The 23,969-nt window shown below is 40.7% G+C and overlaps 1 protein-coding gene across 2 annotated transcripts in view; it reads right to left on the bottom strand.

The window, feature by feature from the left end:
• The window catches only part of ALDH3A2 (aldehyde dehydrogenase 3 family member A2), a 52,465-nt gene that overhangs the window by 21,691 nt on the left and 6,805 nt on the right, over window positions 1–23,969 (bottom strand). For both annotated transcript variants that reach the window (XM_044673003.1, XM_044673002.1), the window contains exons 4-7: window positions 20,058–20,266; window positions 10,376–10,493; window positions 3,760–3,901; window positions 1,953–2,119 (exon numbers count right to left, since the gene is read on the bottom strand). In XM_044673003.1, the coding sequence (XP_044528938.1) occupies window positions 1,953–2,119; window positions 3,760–3,901; window positions 10,376–10,493; window positions 20,058–20,266 (636 nt within the window). The remainder of the gene's footprint in view (window positions 1–1,952; window positions 2,120–3,759; window positions 3,902–10,375; window positions 10,494–20,057; window positions 20,267–23,969) is intronic.

Consider the following 23,969-nt stretch of genomic DNA (forward strand, 5'->3'; position numbering starts at 1 on the left):
TAGTCAAAATCAGAAGGGAAACAACAAATTGGGAAAAAATCTTTATAACGAAAAACTCTGACAGGGGTCTAATTACTCAAATATACAAGGAGTTAAAGCAATTGTATAAAAAATCAAGCCATTCCCCAATTGATAAATGGGCAAGAGACATGAATAGGCAATTTTCAGGTAAAGAAATCAAAAGTATCAATAAGCACATGAGAAAGTGTTCCAAATCTCTAATAATTAGAGAAATGCAAATCAAAACAACTCTGAGGTATCACCTCACACCTAGCAGATTGGCTAAAATGAAAGAAGGGGAGAGTAATGAATGCTGGAGGGGATGTTGCAAAATTGGGACAGTAATGCATTGCTGGTGGAGCTGTGAACTAATCCAGCCATTCTGGCTGGCAATTTGGAATCATGCTCAAAGGGCTATAAAAGAATGCCTGCCCTTTGAACCAGCCATACCATTGCTGGGGTTGTACCCCAAAGAGATCATAGATAAACAGACTTGCATGAAAATACTTATAGCTGCACTTTTTGTGGTAGCAACAAATTGGAAAAGGAGGGTATGTCCTTCAATTGGGGAATGGCTGAACAAACTGTGGTATATGCGGGTGATGGAATACTATTGTGCTAAAAGGAATAATAAACTGGAGGAGTTCCAGGCGAACTGGAGAGACCTCCAGGAACTGATGCAGAGCGAAAGGAGCAGAGCCAGAAGAACATTGTACACAGAGACTGATATACTGTGGTAAAATTGAATGTAATGGGCTTCTGTACCAGCAGCAATACAATGACCCAGGACAATTCAGAGGGATTTATGGTAAAGAACGCTGCCCACATTCAGAGGAAGGACTGCAGGAGAGGAAACATATAAGAAAAACAACTGCTTGAACGCATGGGTCGGGGTGGACATGATTGAGGGTGTGGACTCGAAACTACCACACCAATGCAACTACCAACAATTTGGAAATAGGTCTTGATCAAGGACACATGACAAAACTAGTGGAAATGTGCATCGGCCATGGGTGGGGGGAGTGCGGGGGGCGAAGGGGAAAGTAGGAGCATGAATCATGTAACCATGTTAAAAATGAATATTAAGGGGCAGCTGGGTAGCTCAGTGGATTGAGAACCAGGCCTAGAGACGGGAGGTCCTAGGTTCAAATCCGGCCTCAGCCACTTCCCAGCTGTGTGACCCTGGGCAAGTCACTTGACCCCCATTGCCTACCCTTACCAATCTTCCACCTATAAAGTCAATACACAGAAGTTAAGGGTTTAAAATAAAAAAAATAAAAATAAAAATAAAAAAAATGAATATTAATAAATGTTTAAAAAAAAAAAAGAACATGGACTGGGAGCCCTACAGCAGAAGTAACATGGTTACTGTTCTGAAGCCAGGAACAGGGACAGAAACGCATGCTAGCTAATTTGCACTTCTTACTCATAAAAGCCAGGGCTCTGAAAGACTGAAGAGGAGGAAGGAAACATCACTGACTTAATCTCTTTGCCTCATAACATCTCACACAAATGGCTAGAAGAATCATTTAGGCAATGAAGGAATCAGACCCCATACTGCAAAAATCCACATGCGCCCTCCTCACCCCAATCTGGGTCTATTTTCCCTTCCCCTTGCTCTACATGCCACCATCTACCCAGCTAGGGTTATTGTATAGATTAAGATGGAAAGAGAAGCCACACTTGAAATGTTTTCCCATTACACCTCAGGGTTGTTTATGAGCCACATGCCTTGGGACATTCACCTCCTAGGACTCAACTATAAGGCAGAGAAGTTTGGGAAAGGATAAGCTCAATAACATCCCACAGGCTCCATTAATCCAAAGAGAAATCCAATGAGTTAGTCCTACTTGAGGAAGGTGAGATTTACACAAGACAGACACCAAGACTTCTAGGCCAAAAGGGCTGTGCACTGCAGCCCAGACCTGCTGGGAGCTTTCCATAGCACTCACCTTATTATTATTAGAAAACACATACAGGGCCAGGGGCTTTTCTCGCTGGTTTATGAACTCTATTGCTTCATCTGCACTTTTCACAGGCACAATTGGAAGCACAGGACCAAAGATCTCTTCTTGCATCACCTTGGAGTTGGGATTGACATCAGTAAGGATAGTCGGGGCTGTAACAAAAGAGAAGACAAAATAACAATGCAGGAGGCTGATCCTCACTCTTCTCCGACTCCTGCCACATCTACATGTGCTCACCTACTCTCTGCCTAGGCCCTCGGCCTCCTCATCTACCTGGCCTGCTCAGTCTCTGGGTGGATGCTTGCTCCTGGGAGCATCAGAAGTTATTTGTATCAGGCCTGTGTGTGTATGTCAAGAAACACACATAGGCAGACACGCAAGCTGGAGCACAAAGCATGGCAGGAGATGTGTCTGCACATCTGTTTACATATATGGGTCTTCCTTTCTGGGGGCGCAGGTACCCCTTCACTGGGGAACCAAGAAGAATCCTCCCTTATCCCCTCCACAACACTCTTACCTTTATTATCTCATTTGATCCCCATTATCAGCCTGCAACTAGGGAAGATGGGCAGAACAAGTATTAATATCCCTATTTAATAGGTGCAGAAACAAGAGGATTGTCTCATTGTTGGTCCTGGCCAGAGAAAAAGGAATCTGCCCCCTCCTTCAGTGTCTTGTCCTCTTTCCCCTGCACTGAGCCAGGCCTTTCTTAAACTATTGAGGCACAAGGCAGCAGTGACCCCAGCTCCTTTCTACTTAAAGCAAATGCCCAGATGTTGCACGCAAAGGAAGTGGGGCTTACTTTATTTAGTCTGGTTTTATTTTCAACCTGAACCTGCACAATGTGACCTAATTCAAGTCTCCCAAGCTCTGACACCAGGCAATACTGAGGCCACATGACTTGCGAAAGGTTAAATAGCCCTGAACAGGCTCTGCAAGGAATCACAATAGCGATTTCAACATCTGTGTCCTAAAACCAACATTGGAGAGAAAGAAGAAACTTGAAAATGATGGCAGACTTGGCTCATGCTGTAACCATCTATTATAGTTCTTGATGCCTTTGTCAGACTGGTAATAGATCAGATGCCTCAGATCAACAAGGCCAAGTGCCACAGCTAGCTCAGAAAGCCTTTCTAAGAGAATTAAAAAAGGATATTTTGGCAGTCTTTGGGCTGTACGAAAGTGTCACCTGGCGCTTCAAAGGGAAAAACAAAGCCAGCAACAACTGACCAGTAAACTACTTTTGGAACAATCCTGCCAATCCCTGGCCAAGGGCTTCCACTCTCTTTCTTTGCTCCAGTTTCCTTATGTGCCAGAAGAAGAACAACCCTGCCTCCCAGGTTGTTGTAAAAGCAACCCCAGGGCATAGGAAAAAACAGACTGAGAGAGAATGCAATCAGTGTAAGCTGTAGTCAGGAGAGACTGGCCTCCAAAGGGATGAAGGAGTAACCCTGGAGTCTGAGGACCTGAATTTATCTTCTTTTGACATATATGGGCTGTAAGACCATGAGGAAGTGTCATAAACTCTCAGGGCTGCAGGAAACTCTAAGACAAAGACAAGTGCTAGTCTCTACCAGTGAGGATAGTGTCTACACCAGGAGCTGCCCACCCAGATAAAACCACAGGTCCAGATCTCTCAAATAAACTGAGTAACTCACTTATACCAGTATTTATGAGTTGTTACAGTCCAGCCTTTTTTAAAAAAAAAAATCAAGAAATCAATTAAGAATAGCGTTCACTGGAATCTAAACGAAGAAGCCACCATCTCCCATATAAAAAGAAAGTCAAATACCTAGGTATCGCGTAGCCTCATCCATTTCCCCTCCAAAAGCTATCTTTTGTCCTTCAAGTAAATTGGTCACCCTTTTAAAATGACGGAGATTGATGATCCTTTCGTAATCAGGAGACTTTATTATTTCTTCACCATAGAATTCCTATTTAAAATAATTAAATATATTTAGTTTTAATGCCAAGATCCATAATTCAATCAAAGTGAAGAGCCCAGAACATACCTTATCCAAATCCTCATTGTATTTCTACCCACAGAGCCATACAGCTCATTGTATTACCCCTAGCTAATTGTTTCTGTTATGAGTGGGTTTTGAAAGCCCATTGTTCTAGATCAAATCCCAGATGGGAAGGGAAAAGCTCAGAGATGGTAAAAATTACCCAGCTATTACATAGTCTTTATCCAGTGTCCAAAAAAGGACTGACACTTAAGACATGCCAAACAAGGGATAGACGACTGACAAGTCTACATATATTACTGACACTAACAAGTCAAAGCCATCACATTACCTCTCTTCTCTTTTCTAACATCTCCATGAAAACAGAAGTCAAGGGTCTCACCATTTTGCTGTCTATTTTAGAATAACCTACAGACCCCACGCATGGAAAAATAAGGGTCCCCAAGGAACCCTCCCTGCTTATAAGCAAAGGGAAACTATAGCCTCAAGAGATTACATGCCCTGAGATTGCCGTGAAGTTCTTCACATGACCTGTGGACCTCAACTGCCACAACCTCTCATTTCTGTGGAGTCTGTAATCATCCTGGGAAGAGCCTGAAGCCACTCATGGTGTAACATGTCCCCTCATCCCCAAGCCCAGTAAAGGAAATGGAAATATGGAATCAAGTTGATAAAGCAAAATGAATGGAATCATAACAAATTTGACTCGTTTTTCTCTCTCCTCAAGTTTCCCACATTTTAGAAAGAGACAAAAAAAAAAAAAAAAGACAGGAGTTCATTTTGGTCACAATGTAGACTACATAAAAAGAAGTATGATGGGAAAATGCAGGAAATAATTTCTTGGAAGTGAGGGAAACAACCAAGGACTAGGTTGTAAGGGAAATGGTGAGAGGTATCAAGGCTAAGTGCTTTGTGAAATCTGAAGTCACAAAGAACAATTTTAGCTGTGGGGAACACATAAAGTTCAATGGAGGAGGTAGAGCCCAAGATGGATTAGGAAGGAAAGGAGAGACTTCCATGGATGGTGATAAAAGATGTCAGGAGAGTCAGCTCCAGGCAGGTGGGAATGCAGATGCCCTTGTCCTACTCTACCTCAGAAAAAGGAGAAGGGCAAGATGTGTAAAGAATGTGAAAGCTGAAATGGATGACGGTTTGGAAAGTAACTTGGAGCCATATTTTAGAGACCTTAATTGCTAGGCTCAGGAATTCATGCTTTATTTAATTACTAATGGAAGCCATTGGAAAATTCTGAATAGAGCAATAACCAACCCTACATTAGGAAGATTGTATGAACAACTGTGTGAAACTTGGCCTGGAGAAGGAAAAGGACAAGATTCACACCTTATTACAACAATCCCAGCATGAAGTGAAGAGGACTTGAAGGAGGGTCCTGATAGCAGGAATGTAGAGGGGACAGACAAAAGATGCATTACAGAAATAGAAATGATTGAACAAGGCAGCTGATGCCAGATGGTGGGAGATGGGGGGAAAAGAAGAGTTCAAGACACATTGAAGGCTAGGAGCCCTGGCAAGCTGGGAAGATGATGGTAACAACAACAAACAGAGAAGTCTGGGGGAAGGGCAGATTTGTTTTTAAGAGAAGATGAGATTTTCTGGACATGCTGAGTTGGAGGTGCTGGTAAGACATGTGAGCAGAGAATAGAATGAGAATGAAACTGTGGAGAGGAATCAAGGATGAAAAATCTTAAGTTGGAAATGATTCACATGGAAGTGATTCCTCAAATTACAAAACACATCCATATTTTTTGGAAAAGTCATCAGCTCTCTCCTCTCCATCTCCATAACTACCCATTCTAGGCCCTCAGCACTCTAGGTCTAGGTTACTCGACAGCCTCCTCACAGTTTCTGTCCATGCTCTATCTTGAACTCTGCTGCCAGGATAGATGACTCTTCCTGAAAGACCACTTTCATGTCCAAGCTCCCATGCTACTTATCAGATGAAGTCCAAACAGTCTCCAGGGAACATTCTCACTTCCCTATTATACTTCATCTTCATACGGTTCTCTCTAATGGTTCTCCTTTCTAGCTAGCTAGGCCAGTCTCCTGAGCATCCTCTCAACATTTCCTGTTAATTCTGCCATCCCTGCCTTCACTCAAGCTGGCCCCTCACTCCCGTCAAGAATGTCCTTTGCTGTCTTCAGGGCCAGGGTAAATTCTAAAATATCTCCTAATCTATACCCTCATTTTGAATTTTTTTTTCCTGCTCAAAGGGCACTGACATGTCCTCTCCTCAGTATGACACAGTGTGTTTTAATAAGTGACAAGTCCAGAATTCTGCACACACAACTCATGATGCTCTCTGAGATAGGCTGTGTTTAATACATCTGTGCTTCCCCACTGCAGATTCATGACATGTCAGGGTCTTAAAAATGATCTTAAGGATTGTCACCAAGTTTCTCAAAAGTCTCTCTTATTTTTAATTTGCTTTAAGAAATAAATGCCACACAGCATAGTGATGACCCTATCAGTGTCAAGTGAGAGAAAAGAATTCAGTTGTCCAACAGAGATTCACTCCAGGACCTCAATGCAGCATGGATGAGATCCTGAGCTTCCGAGAGGCAAAATCCTGGGAAGGTCTCTCAACTCAGAGCGGCTAAGTCAGCTGTTAAAGGCAGAGAAGAGAAGCTCAGCCCCAGGCTGGCAGTAGGGAAAGGAATGTTTCAGCCATAGCAACTCCCAAAGACTGTCTGCTCAATGTAGAAGGCAGCACTCTGTATCTGTCAGGGAGTGCCCATGCCAGCAAAATTAGAGTACTGCATTAGGTGTGATTTGTTAGTTTTAGAGAGATCAACTCCAAATGGTTTGGTAATCACTGATTCACACATGTAAATCAGTCCAACAGTTTGCTACTGTCTGCATAATACCATGCCCTCACTAGTCACCCACCCAATAATACTACTAACGAGCGAATGAAAGCAGATTGAACATTAATGGACTGATAAGTTAATTCAGCCAAAACAATAGTTAAACTGCCAGGCTGTTTCTTTTAGCTGGATAGCCACTACCACTCTGTGATAATCTCTTATTGGAATTGTTCAAATTGGACAAATAATCACTAAGACCAAGGCAGGGAAGCCTAAGATGGGGAAAAGCCTTTCTTATCCTCTTCTCTGCTCCATGCCCCAAGTCTGTTCAGCAGAATGATGGGACAGAAATCATCTGGTAATTTACTGATAGGTACTACTGCCGATCGTATTTATCAACACGCAGAGACACATAAAAAATGGTTTATTACATACTTAGAGCATAGATCCACCATATTAAAAAACTAGTAGGCCCGGAGTAGGAGTCTTAAACTACATTATGTAGGTTTTGGTTACTTATGGAATTTTACGGAGGGAAAAAGGGGAAGGTAATAATTTATACATCAATGTATAGATAACAGGTAAAGCAAAATAATAAACTGGACAATAAATACTAAGGATATAGATGGAATTTGTGTGAGTCCTTCCTGTATTTACTCACCTTCACAGTTTCCTTGATCTTTTCCACTATTTGACTCTGGATGGATGGCTCACAAAGAATGTAGTCTGGAGCAATGCAGGTTTGGCCACAATTCATATACTTCCCCCAGGTGATCCGTCTGAAGAAAACAAAGGGCAAGATGAGATAACTATGCTAAAATAACTCTGTTAGTTTCTTCTTGTAATTCAAGGAATTCATCCAAAAACTACCAGAGAAAGGAAGACTCAAGTACTGAACAAATTAATCTCTCTCTCTCTCTCTCTCTCTCTCTCTCTCTCTCTCTCTCTCTCTCTCTCTCTCTCCCTCTCCCTCTNAGTGAGGGAAACAACCAAGGACTAGGTTGTAAGGGAAATGGTGAGAGGTATCAAGGCTAAGTGCTTTGTGAAATCTGAAGTCACAAAGAACAATTTTAGCTGTGGGGAACACATAAAGTTCAATGGAGGAGGTAGAGCCCAAGATGGATTAGGAAGGAAAGGAGAGACTTCCATGGATGGTGATAAAAGATGTCAGGAGAGTCAGCTCCAGGCAGGTGGGAATGCAGATGCCCTTGTCCTACTCTACCTCAGAAAAAGGAGAAGGGCAAGATGTGTAAAGAATGTGAAAGCTGAAATGGATGACGGTTTGGAAAGTAACTTGGAGCCATATTTTAGAGACCTTAATTGCTAGGCTCAGGAATTCATGCTTTATTTAATTACTAATGGAAGCCATTGGAAAATTCTGAATAGAGCAATAACCAACCCTACATTAGGAAGATTGTATGAACAACTGTGTGAAACTTGGCCTGGAGAAGGAAAAGGACAAGATTCACACCTTATTACAACAATCCCAGCATGAAGTGAAGAGGACTTGAAGGAGGGTCCTGATAGCAGGAATGTAGAGGGGACAGACAAAAGATGCATTACAGAAATAGAAATGATTGAACAAGGCAGCTGATGCCAGATGGTGGGAGATGGGGGGAAAAGAAGAGTTCAAGACACATTGAAGGCTAGGAGCCCTGGCAAGCTGGGAAGATGATGGTAACAACAACAAACAGAGAAGTCTGGGGGAAGGGCAGATTTGTTTTTAAGAGAAGATGAGATTTTCTGGACATGCTGAGTTGGAGGTGCTGGTAAGACATGTGAGCAGAGAATAGAATGAGAATGAAACTGTGGAGAGGAATCAAGGATGAAAAATCTTAAGTTGGAAATGATTCACATGGAAGTGATTCCTCAAATTACAAAACACATCCATATTTTTTGGAAAAGTCATCGGCTCTCTCCTCTCCATCTCCATAACTACCCATTCTAGGCCCTCAGCACTCTAGGTCTAGGTTACTCGACAGCCTCCTCACAGTTTCTGTCCATGCTCTATCTTGAACTCTGCTGCCAGGATAGATGACTCTTCCTGAAAGACCACTTTCATGTCCAAGCTCCCATGCTACTTATCAGATGAAGTCCAAACAGTCTCCAGGGAACATTCTCACTTCCCTATTATACTTCATCTTCATACGGTTCTCTCTAATGGTTCTCCTTTCTAGCTAGCTAGGCCAGTCTCCTGAGCATCCTCTCAACATTTCCTGTTAATTCTGCCATCCCTGCCTTCACTCAAGCTGGCCCCTCACTCCCGTCAAGAATGTCCTTTGCTGTCTTCAGGGCCAGGGTAAATTCTAAAATATCTCCTAATCTATACCCTCATTTTGAATTTTTTTTTCCTGCTCAAAGGGCACTGACATGTCCTCTCCTCAGTATGACACAGTGTGTTTTAATAAGTGACAAGTCCAGAATTCTGCACACACAACTCATGATGCTCTCTGAGATAGGCTGTGTTTAATACATCTGTGCTTCCCCACTGCAGATTCATGACATGTCAGGGTCTTAAAAATGATCTTAAGGATTGTCACCAAGTTTCTCAAAAGTCTCTCTTATTTTTAATTTGCTTTAAGAAATAAATGCCACACAGCATAGTGATGACCCTATCAGTGTCAAGTGAGAGAAAAGAATTCAGTTGTCCAACAGAGATTCACTCCAGGACCTCAATGCAACATGGATGAGATCCTGAGCTTCCGAGAGGCAAAATCCTGGGAAGGTCTCTCAACTCAGAGCGGCTAAGTCAGCTGTTAAAGGCAGAGAAGAGAAGCTCAGCCCCAGGCTGGCAGTAGGGAAAGGAATGTTTCAGCCATAGCAACTCCCAAAGACTGTCTGCTCAATGTAGAAGGCAGCACTCTGTATCTGTCAGGGAGTGCCCATGCCAGCAAAATTAGAGTACTGCATTAGGTGTGATTTGTTAGTTTTAGAGAGATCAACTCCAAATGGTTTGGTAATCACTGATTCACACATGTAAATCAGTCCAACAGTTTGCTACTGTCTGCATAATACCATGCCCTCACTAGTCACCCACCCAATAATACTACTAACGAGCGAATGAAAGCAGATTGAACATTAATGGACTGATAAGTTAATTCAGCCAAAACAATAGTTAAACTGCCAGGCTGTTTCTTTTAGCTGGATAGCCACTACCACTCTGTGATAATCTCTTATTGGAATTGTTCAAATTGGACAAATAATCACTAAGACCAAGGCAGGGAAGCCTAAGATGGGGAAAAGCCTTTCTTATCCTCTTCTCTGCTCCATGCCCCAAGTCTGTTCAGCAGAATGATGGGACAGAAATCATCTGGTAATTTACTGATAGGTACTACTGCCGATCGTATTTATCAACACGCAGAGACACATAAAAAATGGTTTATTACATACTTAGAGCATAGATCCACCATATTAAAAAACTAGTAGGCCCGGAGTAGGAGTCTTAAACTACATTATGTAGGTTTTGGTTACTTATGGAATTTTACGGAGGGAAAAAGGGGAAGGTAATAATTTATACATCAATGTATAGATAACAGGTAAAGCAAAATAATAAACTGGACAATAAATACTAAGGATATAGATGGAATTTGTGTGAGTCCTTCCTGTATTTACTCACCTTCACAGTTTCCTTGATCTTTTCCACTATTTGACTCTGGATGGATGGCTCACAAAGAATGTAGTCTGGAGCAATGCAGGTTTGGCCACAATTCATATACTTCCCCCAGGTGATCCGTCTGAAGAAAACAAAGGGCAAGATGAGATAACTATGCTAAAATAACTCTGTTAGTTTCTTCTTGTAATTCAAGGAATTCATCCAAAAACTACCAGAGAAAGGAAGACTCAAGTACTGAACAAATTAATCTCTCTCTCTCTCTCTCTCTCTCTCTCTCTCTCTCTCTCTCTCTCTCCCTCTCCCTCTCCCTCTCCCTCTCTCCCCCTCCCCTCCTTCTCTTTTCCTCTCTATCCCCTTCTCTCTCTCTCTCTCTCTCTCCACACACACACACACACACACACACACACACACACACACACACACACACACACACACACACACACAATTAGGTCCTACGCTTTATCACAGGAGGGAGACAATTCTCAATTGAAATGAAAACAGCTGTCAATAACCCCCACATTGGTCTGCATTCAAGGGACCCCTGATTGACAAAGAGGTTATGTTTTTAGCATCCTTTTATGAAACTGAGCTTGAACATTCCTTTTGAAACAAAGAAGTGGTTAAGTTCCCACATAAAAGGGGGCCAGCCCCACATAAGAGCTAGCCCACATCAAATACAGTTCTATTTGAATAGCTAGGTTGGCCACCTGGCAAAAAGCAAGCTAAAAGATTGCTGACAGCACCAGGAATGTGCTTTATGCACTACAGAACCAGTGACCGCTGGTCCTCTGGCATCTTGGAGAATGCTTCTCTCATGACCATGACCTTAGGGGTCTGTTGGGCAGGGTCAATGGGAGTTTAGTCACTTGTGTAGCTATATCAGGGGGACACCTCAAGTCAGCTATTTATATGTCTAAGTATTTTTTAAGTAAACTGCATGTAATGTGTAAGCTTTCTATATTTCTATTTGGACATAGACCCTGATATTCTACAAGTTTGTACTTCAAATAATGAAGCTAAGCTGCAGAGACCCAAATTAAGAGGTACTGGGAGGCTGTTCCATGTTTCTACTGTTTCCTACTTTCCTTCTTGATACCAATTCAGTAATGGAGGTGGTTTATATCAAAGGAGTCAAATTTAAGACACCAAGCTGAATTATGATTAAAATGTAATTAAGAAATGTTTAACAAAATAAATAAAAATTCACAACAGAAACGTTAATTTGTAGTTTTCTAAGTCAATATGCATTTCTATTTGACAACACTCTGATGTACGACCATCCTAAGCCAAAGCTGGCTTCTTTTTTTCAGACTAGTCTGTGCTTTCCCTGAACATATTAACATATTATGTTGTTCAGAATATTATTAGGGGGCAGCTAGGTGGCTCAATGGATTGAGAGTCAGGCCTAGAAACAGGAAGTACTGGGTTCAAATCTGACCTCAGACATTCCCTAGCAGTGTGACCCTGGATAAATCACTTAACCTGTGTGGAAGGCCAATAAGAGAATCAGAGTCTCAAATAGATAAAAATCTGAGACTCCTCTTTTGACTCCTTTTATGATCCACACCTTTTCTTATTAAAAAGTATTATAGCCTTATTGGGAAGCTTTAAGTTCCTAGCAAACCAGCAGTTAAGAGGTTAACAATTTCTCTCCAAGACTAAAGACAGAAATTAAGCAAAAAGCTGCCTGGGCTCTGAATCTGTTTCTAGACAGTCAAGGTCAAAACTGGACAAAAACTATACACAACCCCCTCCAGTGGGGGCTATTCGCCCCTGAGAAAATATTGCCAGACTTGGCTTACTGATAATAACCCAGCCAAAATTTGGCCTTGGCCTTGTTCTATTCTGAAGTCAAATGAGATTTTTTTGTGTTTTGATATGACATAATTTGTAACTTCTGCGCAACTGCGAAGTTTTGAGGGGTTCTTTTGTGTGAAATGAGTCTTGAAGTATATATAATAAACTCCATGCTGCCAGAAGGAGAGCTAGAAACATGAGCTGACAGAAAAACATGTCCTGTTTCCTATCAACTAAGCCGGTCCTTATCAGATTATCTGGAGATGATAAATAGATCTCGAGAAGCCTGCATTGCTTAGCCCTTGCCACTCTTCTGCTTTGGAATCAATACAAAGTTTTGATTCTGGACAGAAGGTAAGGGTTATAAAAAAAATAAAATAACATTAGTTTTTTCAACTGCCATGTCATCTAAGCAGTAAAGGAAGAGTCAACTGACATAATAATAATCCTGATAGAGAAGACAAAGAGATAGAGGTGAAAATATAAAAGTCAAGGAAAGCAAACCAGCTTTTTTGTATCCCAAATAGAGAGCTGAGAGTTTAAAGAGATACCCATAGAACTAGAAAGTGCACCAAATTAAAAACCTCCAGGAAGACCAGAAGGTTAAATACATTCCTGGGTAAAAGTCACCCAGGGTGCTCAGAGTAGAGAGGCTGTGGCAAACACTTCTCAAACAGGACAGGAAAACGACCCATCTTTCACAAGAAGAGGCAAAGTCCTAAGGGTCCATCATGGCCATTACCTTCTCCATGGCACCAAAGTCCAGTTGGAGGGAGGACAGTTATTCTCTAGGATATCAATCTCAAAAAGGCTAGGACTCTACTTCCTCCCTACTCTCAACCCTGCCCCCAGGCATCTCTACCTTCCAACTAAGAGTGATCAAATGTGGAATAGAATAATCTACTGTCTTAAAGTTGTCAGTGAGCACTTGCCAGCTGCTCCTCTTGAAAATGTGAATAGGCACAACATCAGGCTACCAAGACACACTGTGTAACTGCCAATCACTGCCAAAATTAACACAGAATCTTAAACAATATCTGCAAAAATTCAAAGAAGGCAAACACAGAGAGGTAAGACAACTTTGATTAGCTAATGAGGTTCCCATTTGGGGGTTCTCAACAGTGGTCCAAGGGATGCAAGTTAAAAATTCTTGAATGGCACCTTACACAATAAATAAGTGTAAAGGATATAATGTGTGGCACAGAACATTACCCTGAGAGTTCATATCTTTTGTTATTGTTGTTGAAAAGGATTTAGGGAACAACAACAACAAAAAAAAAAAAACAATCAGAATTACTGGACTACAAGTAATTATTAGTACCATTCAAGCAAAGCTGAAAGGATAATATATCTATCTCCATTCAACTTTTTCTGGAAATATACTTTGTAGGAATTGGGAAGGGTGGTCTTAGTTGGGAAATGTCTATTGTTTAAGAACAAGATCTATTAGCAAAGAGAGAAAGAATAAGAGAGAATGGGAATGGAGAGAGGGAGAAAGTGGATAAAGAGGTGACCTACGAATTTGGAAGTCCTGGGTTCAAGTTCTATTTTGGACACATACTATCTATGACACCATGGTTTACCTTGGTCAAACTCTGAGTATCCCAAGTAACTTTCTACCAGGGTCCTCAGTTTTAGAGGAATGGCTACATCAATGCTTTCAGGGTACGTATAATTTATTAGTTTATGATGAAGTCTCAGGTTTAGACTCCAAGCTGCCTCTCCTTGCCTGTGCCTCCCCCACAAAGTTAACAGCTTGTCCAGGTGGAAATCTAGAATCAGGTTATAATGCCAAGATGAAGGCTCAAGTAACCAGCTACCAGGAAGCCTATATCATCCCTTTCCATATGAATTCTTCTCATAAAAATTCAGGCTTTAGGCCACAGAATAATTATAAAGCACTTAGTACAGTGCCTGGCACAAAGCAGGTGCTATATCAAAGTCGGTGATAATCTGATGATGATGATGGTAATGATGATAATAATGTTAGGCTTTGCCCTAAAGGGCAGAGGTAGAAACAATGTGCTAAAGGGGCAGAGGAACAGACTAAGGCTCAATGTAAGGAAAAGATTCCTAATTCTTGAAGCTGTCCCAGAATACATGTGGCTACTTCAGGAGACAGGAGACAATGTACTTCATTACAGATGGGAATTTTGGTCAGGTGCAGGCTGGCCCATTTGGTCATTGAACCCTTCTGACTCCTTGATTCTGTCATTCTGTGAGGGAAGATATATAGCTTCCTGATGAGAAACCAAGTCCTATGCACAGCAACCGTCAAAAGCCAGCCCTTAGAGATGTCTTCTCTGGTCACTCTTTTCATGCAAACCTGTTGCCCTGTTGAGCTCTGGCCCCCAAAATAAGCTTCCACTTCTCCCTAAGCTCTCCCTTATCTCCCTACAAAGTGCAGCATGTATAGTTCTAACTTTTGTAGATGGGCAGAGAAGGGCACAAGGCTCCAGTGAAATGGCTTTTTTAGCTACCTGGAAAAGCAAGAAGGAAACAGGACAACACTGCCAAGATGCCATCTCCATCTCTCCTCAGCTACATCAAGCACAGCAGGGCCAACCTCCAAGCATTACGCCCTCTTTGGAGCCCATTGATCAGGCTGGTATTCTGGGGTGGGGTCAGTTCCTACTTAATGTAATCTTCTATAGAAACTGACCCGTGCAGTTATGTATTTCTGAAACTTTGGTGAGATGAAAGTGAACCCAAGGGATGCTTCTTATGGGAAGGAGGGAACAAAAACCCAAACTCAGATCACATTTGCCAGTCAAACCACACCCCAAATAGCTACCTTCCATACTTAATGGCACAATTACTGGCTTAGAAAAAGGGACACAGGAAAACAAAGAATCAAAACTCTAAGTTGATTTTCATTCTTATGTAACCACTGAGGGCCTTATTTCTACCTGGGTGAAATGCCTTCAGGAAATAGGATACAGTGGGGTAACATCCCCAGGAAGAATTCAGAACAACAGTGGAAGACAACAATCCCCACTATATTTTCATTCTTATGTAAGAATGAGGATTTTCATTCTTATGTAACCATTGAGGGCCTTATTTCTACCTTGGTGAAATGCCCTCAGGAAATAGGATACAGTGGGGAAACATCCCCAGGAAGAATTCAGAACAACAGTAGAAGACAACAATACAAATTCATTAAAGGTCCACTTGTTTTTCCTGTTCAAAGAACTTGACTCTAGTCCAGACCAAACTGAGAAGAGTGATTATTTAAATGAAAAATCTAGGAGAAAGAAGGCACACCAGAGAAGAATATTTAATCGACTATGAATTGTGCCTTTTATGCATACATTTAAAAGATGAGATATGCTCAATGACTTGGAAATGGCTGAATTATGGCTTATCAGCATGATGGAACATTATTGTGTGCCATGAGAAATGACAAGTATGAAGAATATGTAATAATTTGTAAAGACTAATAATGAAATGATATAGTGAGAAAAGCATGTTGAACAAAATGAAGACAGTAAGTGTAACAATACCCAACAAAGTACATTAAAAAAAAAAGAAATTAGAAGGGGACACAGAATCTGACAGGATATTATTGTTATTATTTTGTTCAATGCTCATGGGAACAGAAATGCCACAGGAAAGAGGATCTGATTTACAACTGGGGCTCCTAGACTGATGAGATCAGGCTAAGTATCTCACCAGTCAAAAAACTAAACCACTACTGGATTCTTATCTTATAGTAAGACTCAAAATGGAACTATCAAATGTTTTCCCTCCATCTCTACCCCAAACCATCTGCATCAGGCACTTAGGATATCAGACCAGATGCAAACTCTTAAATGTTCTAAAACACTAGAGGTTAATTTAGGATCTTAAGGAAGAAATAACTCTGTTCAGAAATATGATAAGAATGTTGGTCAACAGGTGGGTAGGTGTAGGGGTGTGTGTGTGTGTGTGTGTGTGTGCATAGATCAATAGAGGGAAGAACTAATTTTTATTAATCAAGATAGATATTACAATAAAACAGGAAACGGTTCAATTTATAGTATGAGTACAAAAAAAGTAACATGGAGAAGATGATGAAGGAAATTGCTCTTCTGGACTTGACCTGACTAGGATCAGTCAGTAGAAACTGATTACTGAAACAGAATTGGGAGCAATGATGGTGGGGTGAGGTGAGCGGTGTCGGCTGTATGTTCCTAGCCTCTTAAGTTTGGTGATAAGGGAGAGGAAATCCAGGCATAGTCTGACATACACTGTAACTCTGGGGAGGACAGATTTCAAAGGGTTCAAAGAAAAAAGAGGTAGGACCTTGCAGCCTAAAATTCTAGGCAAAGTCAGTTCAATAGAGATGAGAAGACTCAGGAACACCATGTTGAAAATGCACACAGAAACAATTCTAATGAAAAAGAAAGGAGTTACTGTCTAGAGACCTCAATGGATCCACAGGGAACTTGTCAAGAAATTGACTTTTTTTTTTAATATCCTTACCTTCCATCTTAGAATCAATACTGGATATTGGCTCTAAGGCAGAAGGGTGGTAAGGCTAGGCAATGGGGGTTAAGTGACTTGCCCAAGGTCACACAGCTGGGAAGTGTCTGAGGCCAGATTTGAACCCAGGAACTCCAGTCTCTGGGCTTGGCTCTTAATCCACTGAGCCACCTAGCTGCTCCTAAGCTTACATTTTTAAAAGACAGGTAGAGAAGGTAAGTAATTAGAATAAATGCAAAATTGTGATAGCCCTGTAATAAGAGGATTCAGAAAACTAGAGTTCTAATGAGCTGAGGTGATAAAGGCTTCAGAAGATAACAAAGGCTTAACTGGGTTAACAGGGAGCTGAAAGGGGTTAGTGCTAGGTCTAAGCCACATCCCAGGGCAAATCACTGGTAAATGTGCTGCCTGAGGTACCAATATATATAGTGGCAAAATACAAATATTATGATTTTCTAAAAATCTAGAGCAAAGTACAGGTTTAAAACTACAGGCCAGTGAACTTGACAGCAACTCCTGGCAAAATCCTTATGCATGTTGTTAAAACTAATTTTGCACACATGTAGAAAGCAAATTAATCACCAAAAACTGATATGGCTTTACCAAGAATAGTTCACACCATATTAATCAAAAAACATTTGTTAAATGCTTACTATGAGCCAGGCACCATGGTGAGAACAGGGAATACAAATACCAGAAAAAAAAGTCCCTACCCTCAAGGAGATTACATTTTAAAGGGAGGTGAAAGAGGACATTCCAAAACATAAAAAGAAACTGAGAGGGGCGACTGGGTAGCTCAGTGGATTGAGAGCCAGGCCTAGAGACAGGAGGTCCTAGGTTCAAATCTGACCTCAGACACTTCCCAGCTGTGTGATATTGGGCAAGTCACTTAACCCCCATTGCCTACCCTTACCACTCTTCTGCCTTGGAGCCAATACACAGTATTGACTCCAAGATGGAAGGTAAAGGTTTTAAAAAAAAAAAAAGAAAGAAACTGAGAAGAAAAAGTTAAGAGAATCAAGGTGGTGGCCAGAATGGCTGGCTGTGACTTCCTCAAAAATGGAGGTTCCCAACAAACTCACTAATGGGAAGATGAGGAGCTACAGGACAATTTACCTATTCTGTGACATAACAATCAAAACTACCAAAAATTATTTTATAGAGCTAGAAAAAATAACAAAATTCATCTGGAAGAACAAAAGGCCAAGAACATCAAGGGAATCAATGAAAAAAAAATGTGAAGAAAGGTGGCCCAGCAGTACCAGATCTCAAACTATATTACAAAGCAGTAATCATGAAAACAATCTGGTACTTACTAAGAAATAGAGTAGTGGATCAATGTAATAGATTAGGTACACCATATGCAGTAGTAAATGACCACAGTAATCTAGTGTTTGATAAACTAAAAAATCCAAGTTTTGGGATCAAGAATTCAACATCTTACAAAAACTGCTAAGAAAACTAGAAAACAGTTTAGCAGAAATTAGATACAGACCAACATCTCACATCATAAACCAGTGATGGCAAAATTTTTAGAGGGGCAGGAGATGTCCTTGGGTGCACATGGAGAGGGGAGGGGAGCAGCCTGGCCCCACATCTCTCTGGTTTTCTAGTAACGAATTCTGGCAAACTTTGTGCTAGGATAATGGCAGGTGTACCCATGGCTCTGAGTGCCCCCTCTGGCTTGCGTGACAGATTTGCCACCACGGCTATATGCCAAGAAAAGGTCAAAATGGATACATGATTTAGACATAAAGGGTGATATCACAAGTAAATTAGAGGAGCATGGAAAAATTTACCTGTCAGATCTATGGATAAGGGATAAATTTCTGACCAAACAAGAGATAGGATTATAGGAATTAAAATGAATAATTTTATTCAAAAAACCAGGGGAAAATTTATAGAAAGTTTCTCTGATAAAGGCCTCATTACTAAATATATAGAGAACTGAATCAAATGTATAAAAGTGAGTTATTCTCCAATAGTGATATAAATGGTCAAAGGAACTCAGAACAAGAAATCAAAACTATCTAAAGTCTCATAAAAGAATTCTAAGTCACTAGTGATTAAATAAATGTAAAATTTTAAACTATGAGATGCCACCTTACACCTATCAGATTGGCAAATATAACAGAAAAGGAAAACGACAAATGTTGGAGGGGATGTGGAAAAATTAGGACACTAATGCACTAAAGTTGTAACTGATTCAACCATACTGGAGGACAATTTGAAACTGTGATCAAAGGGCTATAAAACTGTGCACCTTTGACCCAGAAATATCACTACTAGATCTGTAGCCTAAAGGGCTCAAAGAAAAAGGAAAAGGATCTATTTATACAAAAATATTTATAGCAGTTCTTTTTATAGTGGCAAAGAAATGGAAATAGAGGGGATACCCATCAATAGGGTAATGGCTGAAGAAGTTGTGGCATAAGATTGTTATAGAATACTATTGTACTAGAAGAAATGACAAATAGTAGGGTTTCAAAAAAAACTAGGAAGATTATTAAAACAGAAATATTGTACCAAGATCAACTGTGAATGGCATCACTATTCTCAGCAATATGATGATCTAAGATAATTACAAAGGACTTATGAGGAAAATTACTATTTGTTTCAAGAGAAAGAATTAAGAGAGTCTGAGTGCAGATTGAAGCATAATTTTTTTTACTTTATTTTTCTTGCCTTTTTTTGCAACATGGCTAATATGGAAATACATTTTACATGACTTCACATGAATAATTGATATAACATTTCTTCCCATCAAAATAGGTGGGAAAGGGAAAGAAAGAAAAAATTCAGAACTCAAAATTAAAAATAAATAATAAATAAGGGGAAGGAGGAAAAAATGAATCTAGGTAAATTATAGAGAGTCCAAAGGAAGGTAACCAGGATGCTAAAGGATCTTGAAATCATATCCTATGAAGAGCTACTAGAAGAACTAGGGATGTTTCACCTCTAGATCTGGATGGGTGAGAAAGGAAGACATGATAGATATCCTTAAGGATGCAAAGAGATGACACCAGTGAAGATTAGACTGGCTGTGCTTAGTCCTAAGAACAAAGGGTAGAAATATGAGAGAGGAAGATTTAAGCTTTTGAATGTTATGTCCCCTTTATTAGAGGGTTTCAAGTCAAGACTCCATGGTTATTTGTCAAGGATTGTATAGAACAGATTTTTTTTTTTTTCAATTTTAGGGTGGACCATATAGCATCTGTGGTTCCTTTTTTCAGGTATATAAATAAAAAAAACATTTAAAAGATATTACAATGGAAAACTTTTTCAAATTGTGGATCCTTTCCACATTCAAAGCTAGGCAGGGGCATTCCTTAGACCATCAGAGTGAGGGACAAAATATATACAGTACCCAGAAGAGCAAACTCCCCTCAAAGGAAAAAAAAAATTGCCTGAGTGGTGCCCTCACCTGCAAGCAACATCAAGATTACAATCTTTATCGACGTAACATGGACTCTTCCCTCCGAGCTCCAGAGTCACAGGGGTCAAATGTTTGGCAGCAGCTTCCATGACAATCCTTCCAACTCCAGAACTTCCAGTATAGAGAATATGGTCAAATCTTTGCTTCAGAAGTTCTGTGGTCTCCTTAATGCCACCATTAACAATACAATATAGCTCCTTTGAGAAAAAGATGAGCCAGAAGAAACATGGATTACCAAATGATCACACATATCCATTCTTAAAGATAACTTCCTATTCTAGTAGGCTTTAAAAGATGTTTTAAGTTTCATTGCTGCAAAGACAACTCTAAGGAAACAGACTATGCTATCCCTTGTGTCATGAGGGACAAAGACTCAGAACATAATACAAGAGGAATAGGAAGCACCCTGGACAGGACTCCTAAGATCTGGGTCCAATTACTCCTGGCCACCTGAGGCATGAGGCTTCATGTTCAGCCAAGAGCAAGATGTGATCCTTGATGCAAGAGGCAATCTAGACCTTATTTCAGATATTCTTACAATATTTCAGTTACTTATGCACCTATCTGATGGCACTGATTTTTTTTTCTGGCTCTGAAAAAAGACTAACTCTTCTTTGTCAGAAGATTCTTAAGTCTGCCAGGGAGAGGCTGGCATTTCTAGGGACCTGCTTTATGAAATTCACTGAAACCCAGGAATTCAGACAACACAGCAATGGATTACCTAGTGCCCAGAAATCACTCTTATAAAGGGGTTATGTTTTAAAACCTGTCCTGGATCAAATCACAGAAAATGCCACTTAGGCTCAGGGACTAGTGGTCTACTCCACGGCAGATATCCTTTGGAGTTTGGGGGTAACAATAAAGCCTATACAGGCCTGGCATTAAGTAGACCCCATGGCAATCACCATGCTAAACTTGGGAGGGAGAAAAAAATCAATACTTGTTAATCAGGAAAAATTTTTAGTTAAAAAACACAAACATCAAGCTATGTACTGAAGCTGGACTTTGGAAAACTATGTTAATTAAAACAAACAAACAAAATACGCTAGAGAATAATATTAATTAAATTTAAAGTCTTTTTTTTTTAACCCTTAACTTCTGTGTATTGGCTCCTAGGTGGAAGAGTGGTAAGGGTGGGCAATGGGGGTCAAGTGACCTGCCCAGGGTCACACATCTGGGAAGTGTCTGAGGCCGGATTTGAACCTAGGACCTCCTGTCTCTAGGCCTGACTCTCAATCCACTGAGCTACCCAGCTGCCCCCAAATTTAAAGTCTTTTAAAAGATATTTACAAAAAAGTTAGCTAAGGCACTAAGTACTGTAGCCATAGAACTATAAAGAGGAAAAATCCCAAAGTAGTACTGTATACTGTACTATTAAGAACTATCCTTGTGGGGGGAAAAATCAATAAGGGATTTCTCAGATCAGTGGTAACAACTCTGAAAGGAAGAAAATAGTAAAGGAAAGATTGGCAAGGTACAAGGCCGAATTAGGCTTAGTCTAGGCCAAGGATAAGGACATGCCATCCTAACATGCACACCAAAAACAAAAACATTCCAATGAAGATGCTTTGTGCCCTTTAAGAAAGAGATCAGAGTTTAATTTTCCTGTTTTTAAAATAACCAGAAAACTCTATTCAGTAAAGTATAAACAACAATAAATTCCTATCTTACAATTGGTTTAAAGAAGGAGGAAGGAAGAAATCAAAGGTCAAAGCAGCCAAGGTTATGGGAAAGAAGAGACAGAATGGACAGAAAGGACAAATTGAGATTCAGCAGGTTTTGACTGAATCCTACCACTTGTCCTGTGGACTTTAGAGATCTACTATCAGTCAGCTATTGCCCTTTGAAACATTTATTATCTATGGCAGTTCTTCAAAAGGAATCAGCTTTAGAGCCTCCCAGATTAGATAGTTCCCTCTGAATGATATGCCCAGAGGGGTTCACCAAGACAATTCTCTACATACTATCTAAAGGGGTAATGGGATCATTTCTAAGAGTCAGATGAAGTTAAACTTCAGACTGATCAGAGCAGGGAAACTCTCTACTTCTTCTTTCTTAAAAAAAAAAATTCTTACAATGAATTTTTATTGATAGAATTTGTATTTCACATGGCCAGAGTTTCTCCCAGTACGCCTCGTTCTCCCAGTCCCAGATCTTCTCATTATCACCTCATATAACAAATATTTTTCTCAAGAAAAAAAGAGGAAGTCAAAAAAGTAAAGGGCAGCTAGGTGGCACACTGGATAGAACAACAGGCCTGGAGTCAGGAAGACTCATCTCTCAGAGTTCAAATCTGGCCTCAAACACTTAGTAACTGTGTGATCCAAGGCAAGTCTCTCTTAACTCTATTTGCCTCAACTGTCAAATGACCTGGAGAAGGAAATGGCAAACCATTCCAGCATCTTTGCCAAGAAAACCCCAAATGGGGTCACAAAGAATCTTGCACAACTGAACAACAAAAGTCAGTAATGCTGATCAGTAAATTAAAAATCTAAAAAGATCTGCAGTGTTCCACCCTTGTGGATCCCTCTCTCTCAGCAAAGGAGGACAGTGGGAGTGTTTGCTCCCAGCTCTTTGGGGCAAGGCTTGTTTAGGATTTCACAACATTCACTCAAGGTTGATCTGGGGTTGTTCCTTCCACTAACATTGTTGCTAGTCTATCTGCTGTTTTACTGATTCTGTTTACTTCACTCTGTGCCAACTCACAGAAATCTTCTGTATTCACTACATTCTTCATTTCGGTAGCACAGTAAAATTCCCTTATATATTCCCTTATGTGTACCAGTCCCTAGTCAATGGGCATCTGCTTTGATACCACAAAAAGTGCTGCTATAAATAAGTAACCAGTCCTTTTCTAAATCAATGTGGACAGGGATAAGGATAGGCACAGGATCTGGAATTTCACTGGCATAGAGAACTCCCAATCGATCAACATTTATTAAGCACCTACTATATGCTAGGCACTATGCTAAGTTTTAGAAATACAAAAAGAGGCAAAAACAGGCCCTGGCCCTAGAAGGAGCTCACAATCTAATGGATTCCACCTCCCAGGTGAGGAAACTCTTGCCAAAGAAGATTAGTACCTCTCTGCAATTTACATAAAACATTACAGAGTTGCCAAGAAGAGTTAAGCAATTTGTCCAAGGTTACACTGCCAATATGTGTCAGAGGTGGGATTTGAACCCAGGTCCTCATGGCTTCTAGGTTAGCCCCTTATTCATGATAACATATTGCCTCTATTTCTCCAAGGTTATAACATATCAGCAAAAACCTTACTTAGCACCCCCTGTCACATATTATTACCGCCCCCTTACAGTTATTCACCACTCCTAAATGTGCCTGTGGCCATCACCTCCCCCTGCATCGCTGCAGCACCCACCAAGGGGAGGTGGTACCCACTTTAGGAATCACTGTTCTACACTACCTCTGCTCCACTGATGAAGGCAGATGAGTTGAATACATGCACAGTAAGCATACAGTAAGACCATGAGGCTGCATTCATCAGCTGAGAGCTCTTTTCCAACCCTTGATGCTCTGCCTGGACAGATTTTCCAGCAGTTAGCAAACTCCCATTTCCTGTGATGCCAAAGAACAAGAATCCCTTTCCAGTCCCTGCTGCCTGCTTTTATCTCCACCTACCTAAATCCTCCTTCTGAACCCACTTCAATTTGCTTGGCTGCTGCTGTGCCCTCTGAGACTCTTTCATTAACAAACTTCCCTTCATTTGACAAGGCCTTCTCACATGCTCCTTCTATCTTCTGGCTTTCAGACACCCGACTTTCAGCAATGAACAAGATACAGCATCCCTGACCATCCTTTAAGCACTCACTGTCCCCTCTCTCACATGCCTTACTCACTAGAGAAAAGGATGATGTAGAGAGCCAGAAATAAACAGTTTAA

Source organism: Gracilinanus agilis, chromosome 4, assembly GCF_016433145.1.
Source record: "Gracilinanus agilis isolate LMUSP501 chromosome 4, AgileGrace, whole genome shotgun sequence".
NCBI classification, from domain to species: domain Eukaryota; kingdom Metazoa; phylum Chordata; class Mammalia; order Didelphimorphia; family Didelphidae; genus Gracilinanus; species Gracilinanus agilis.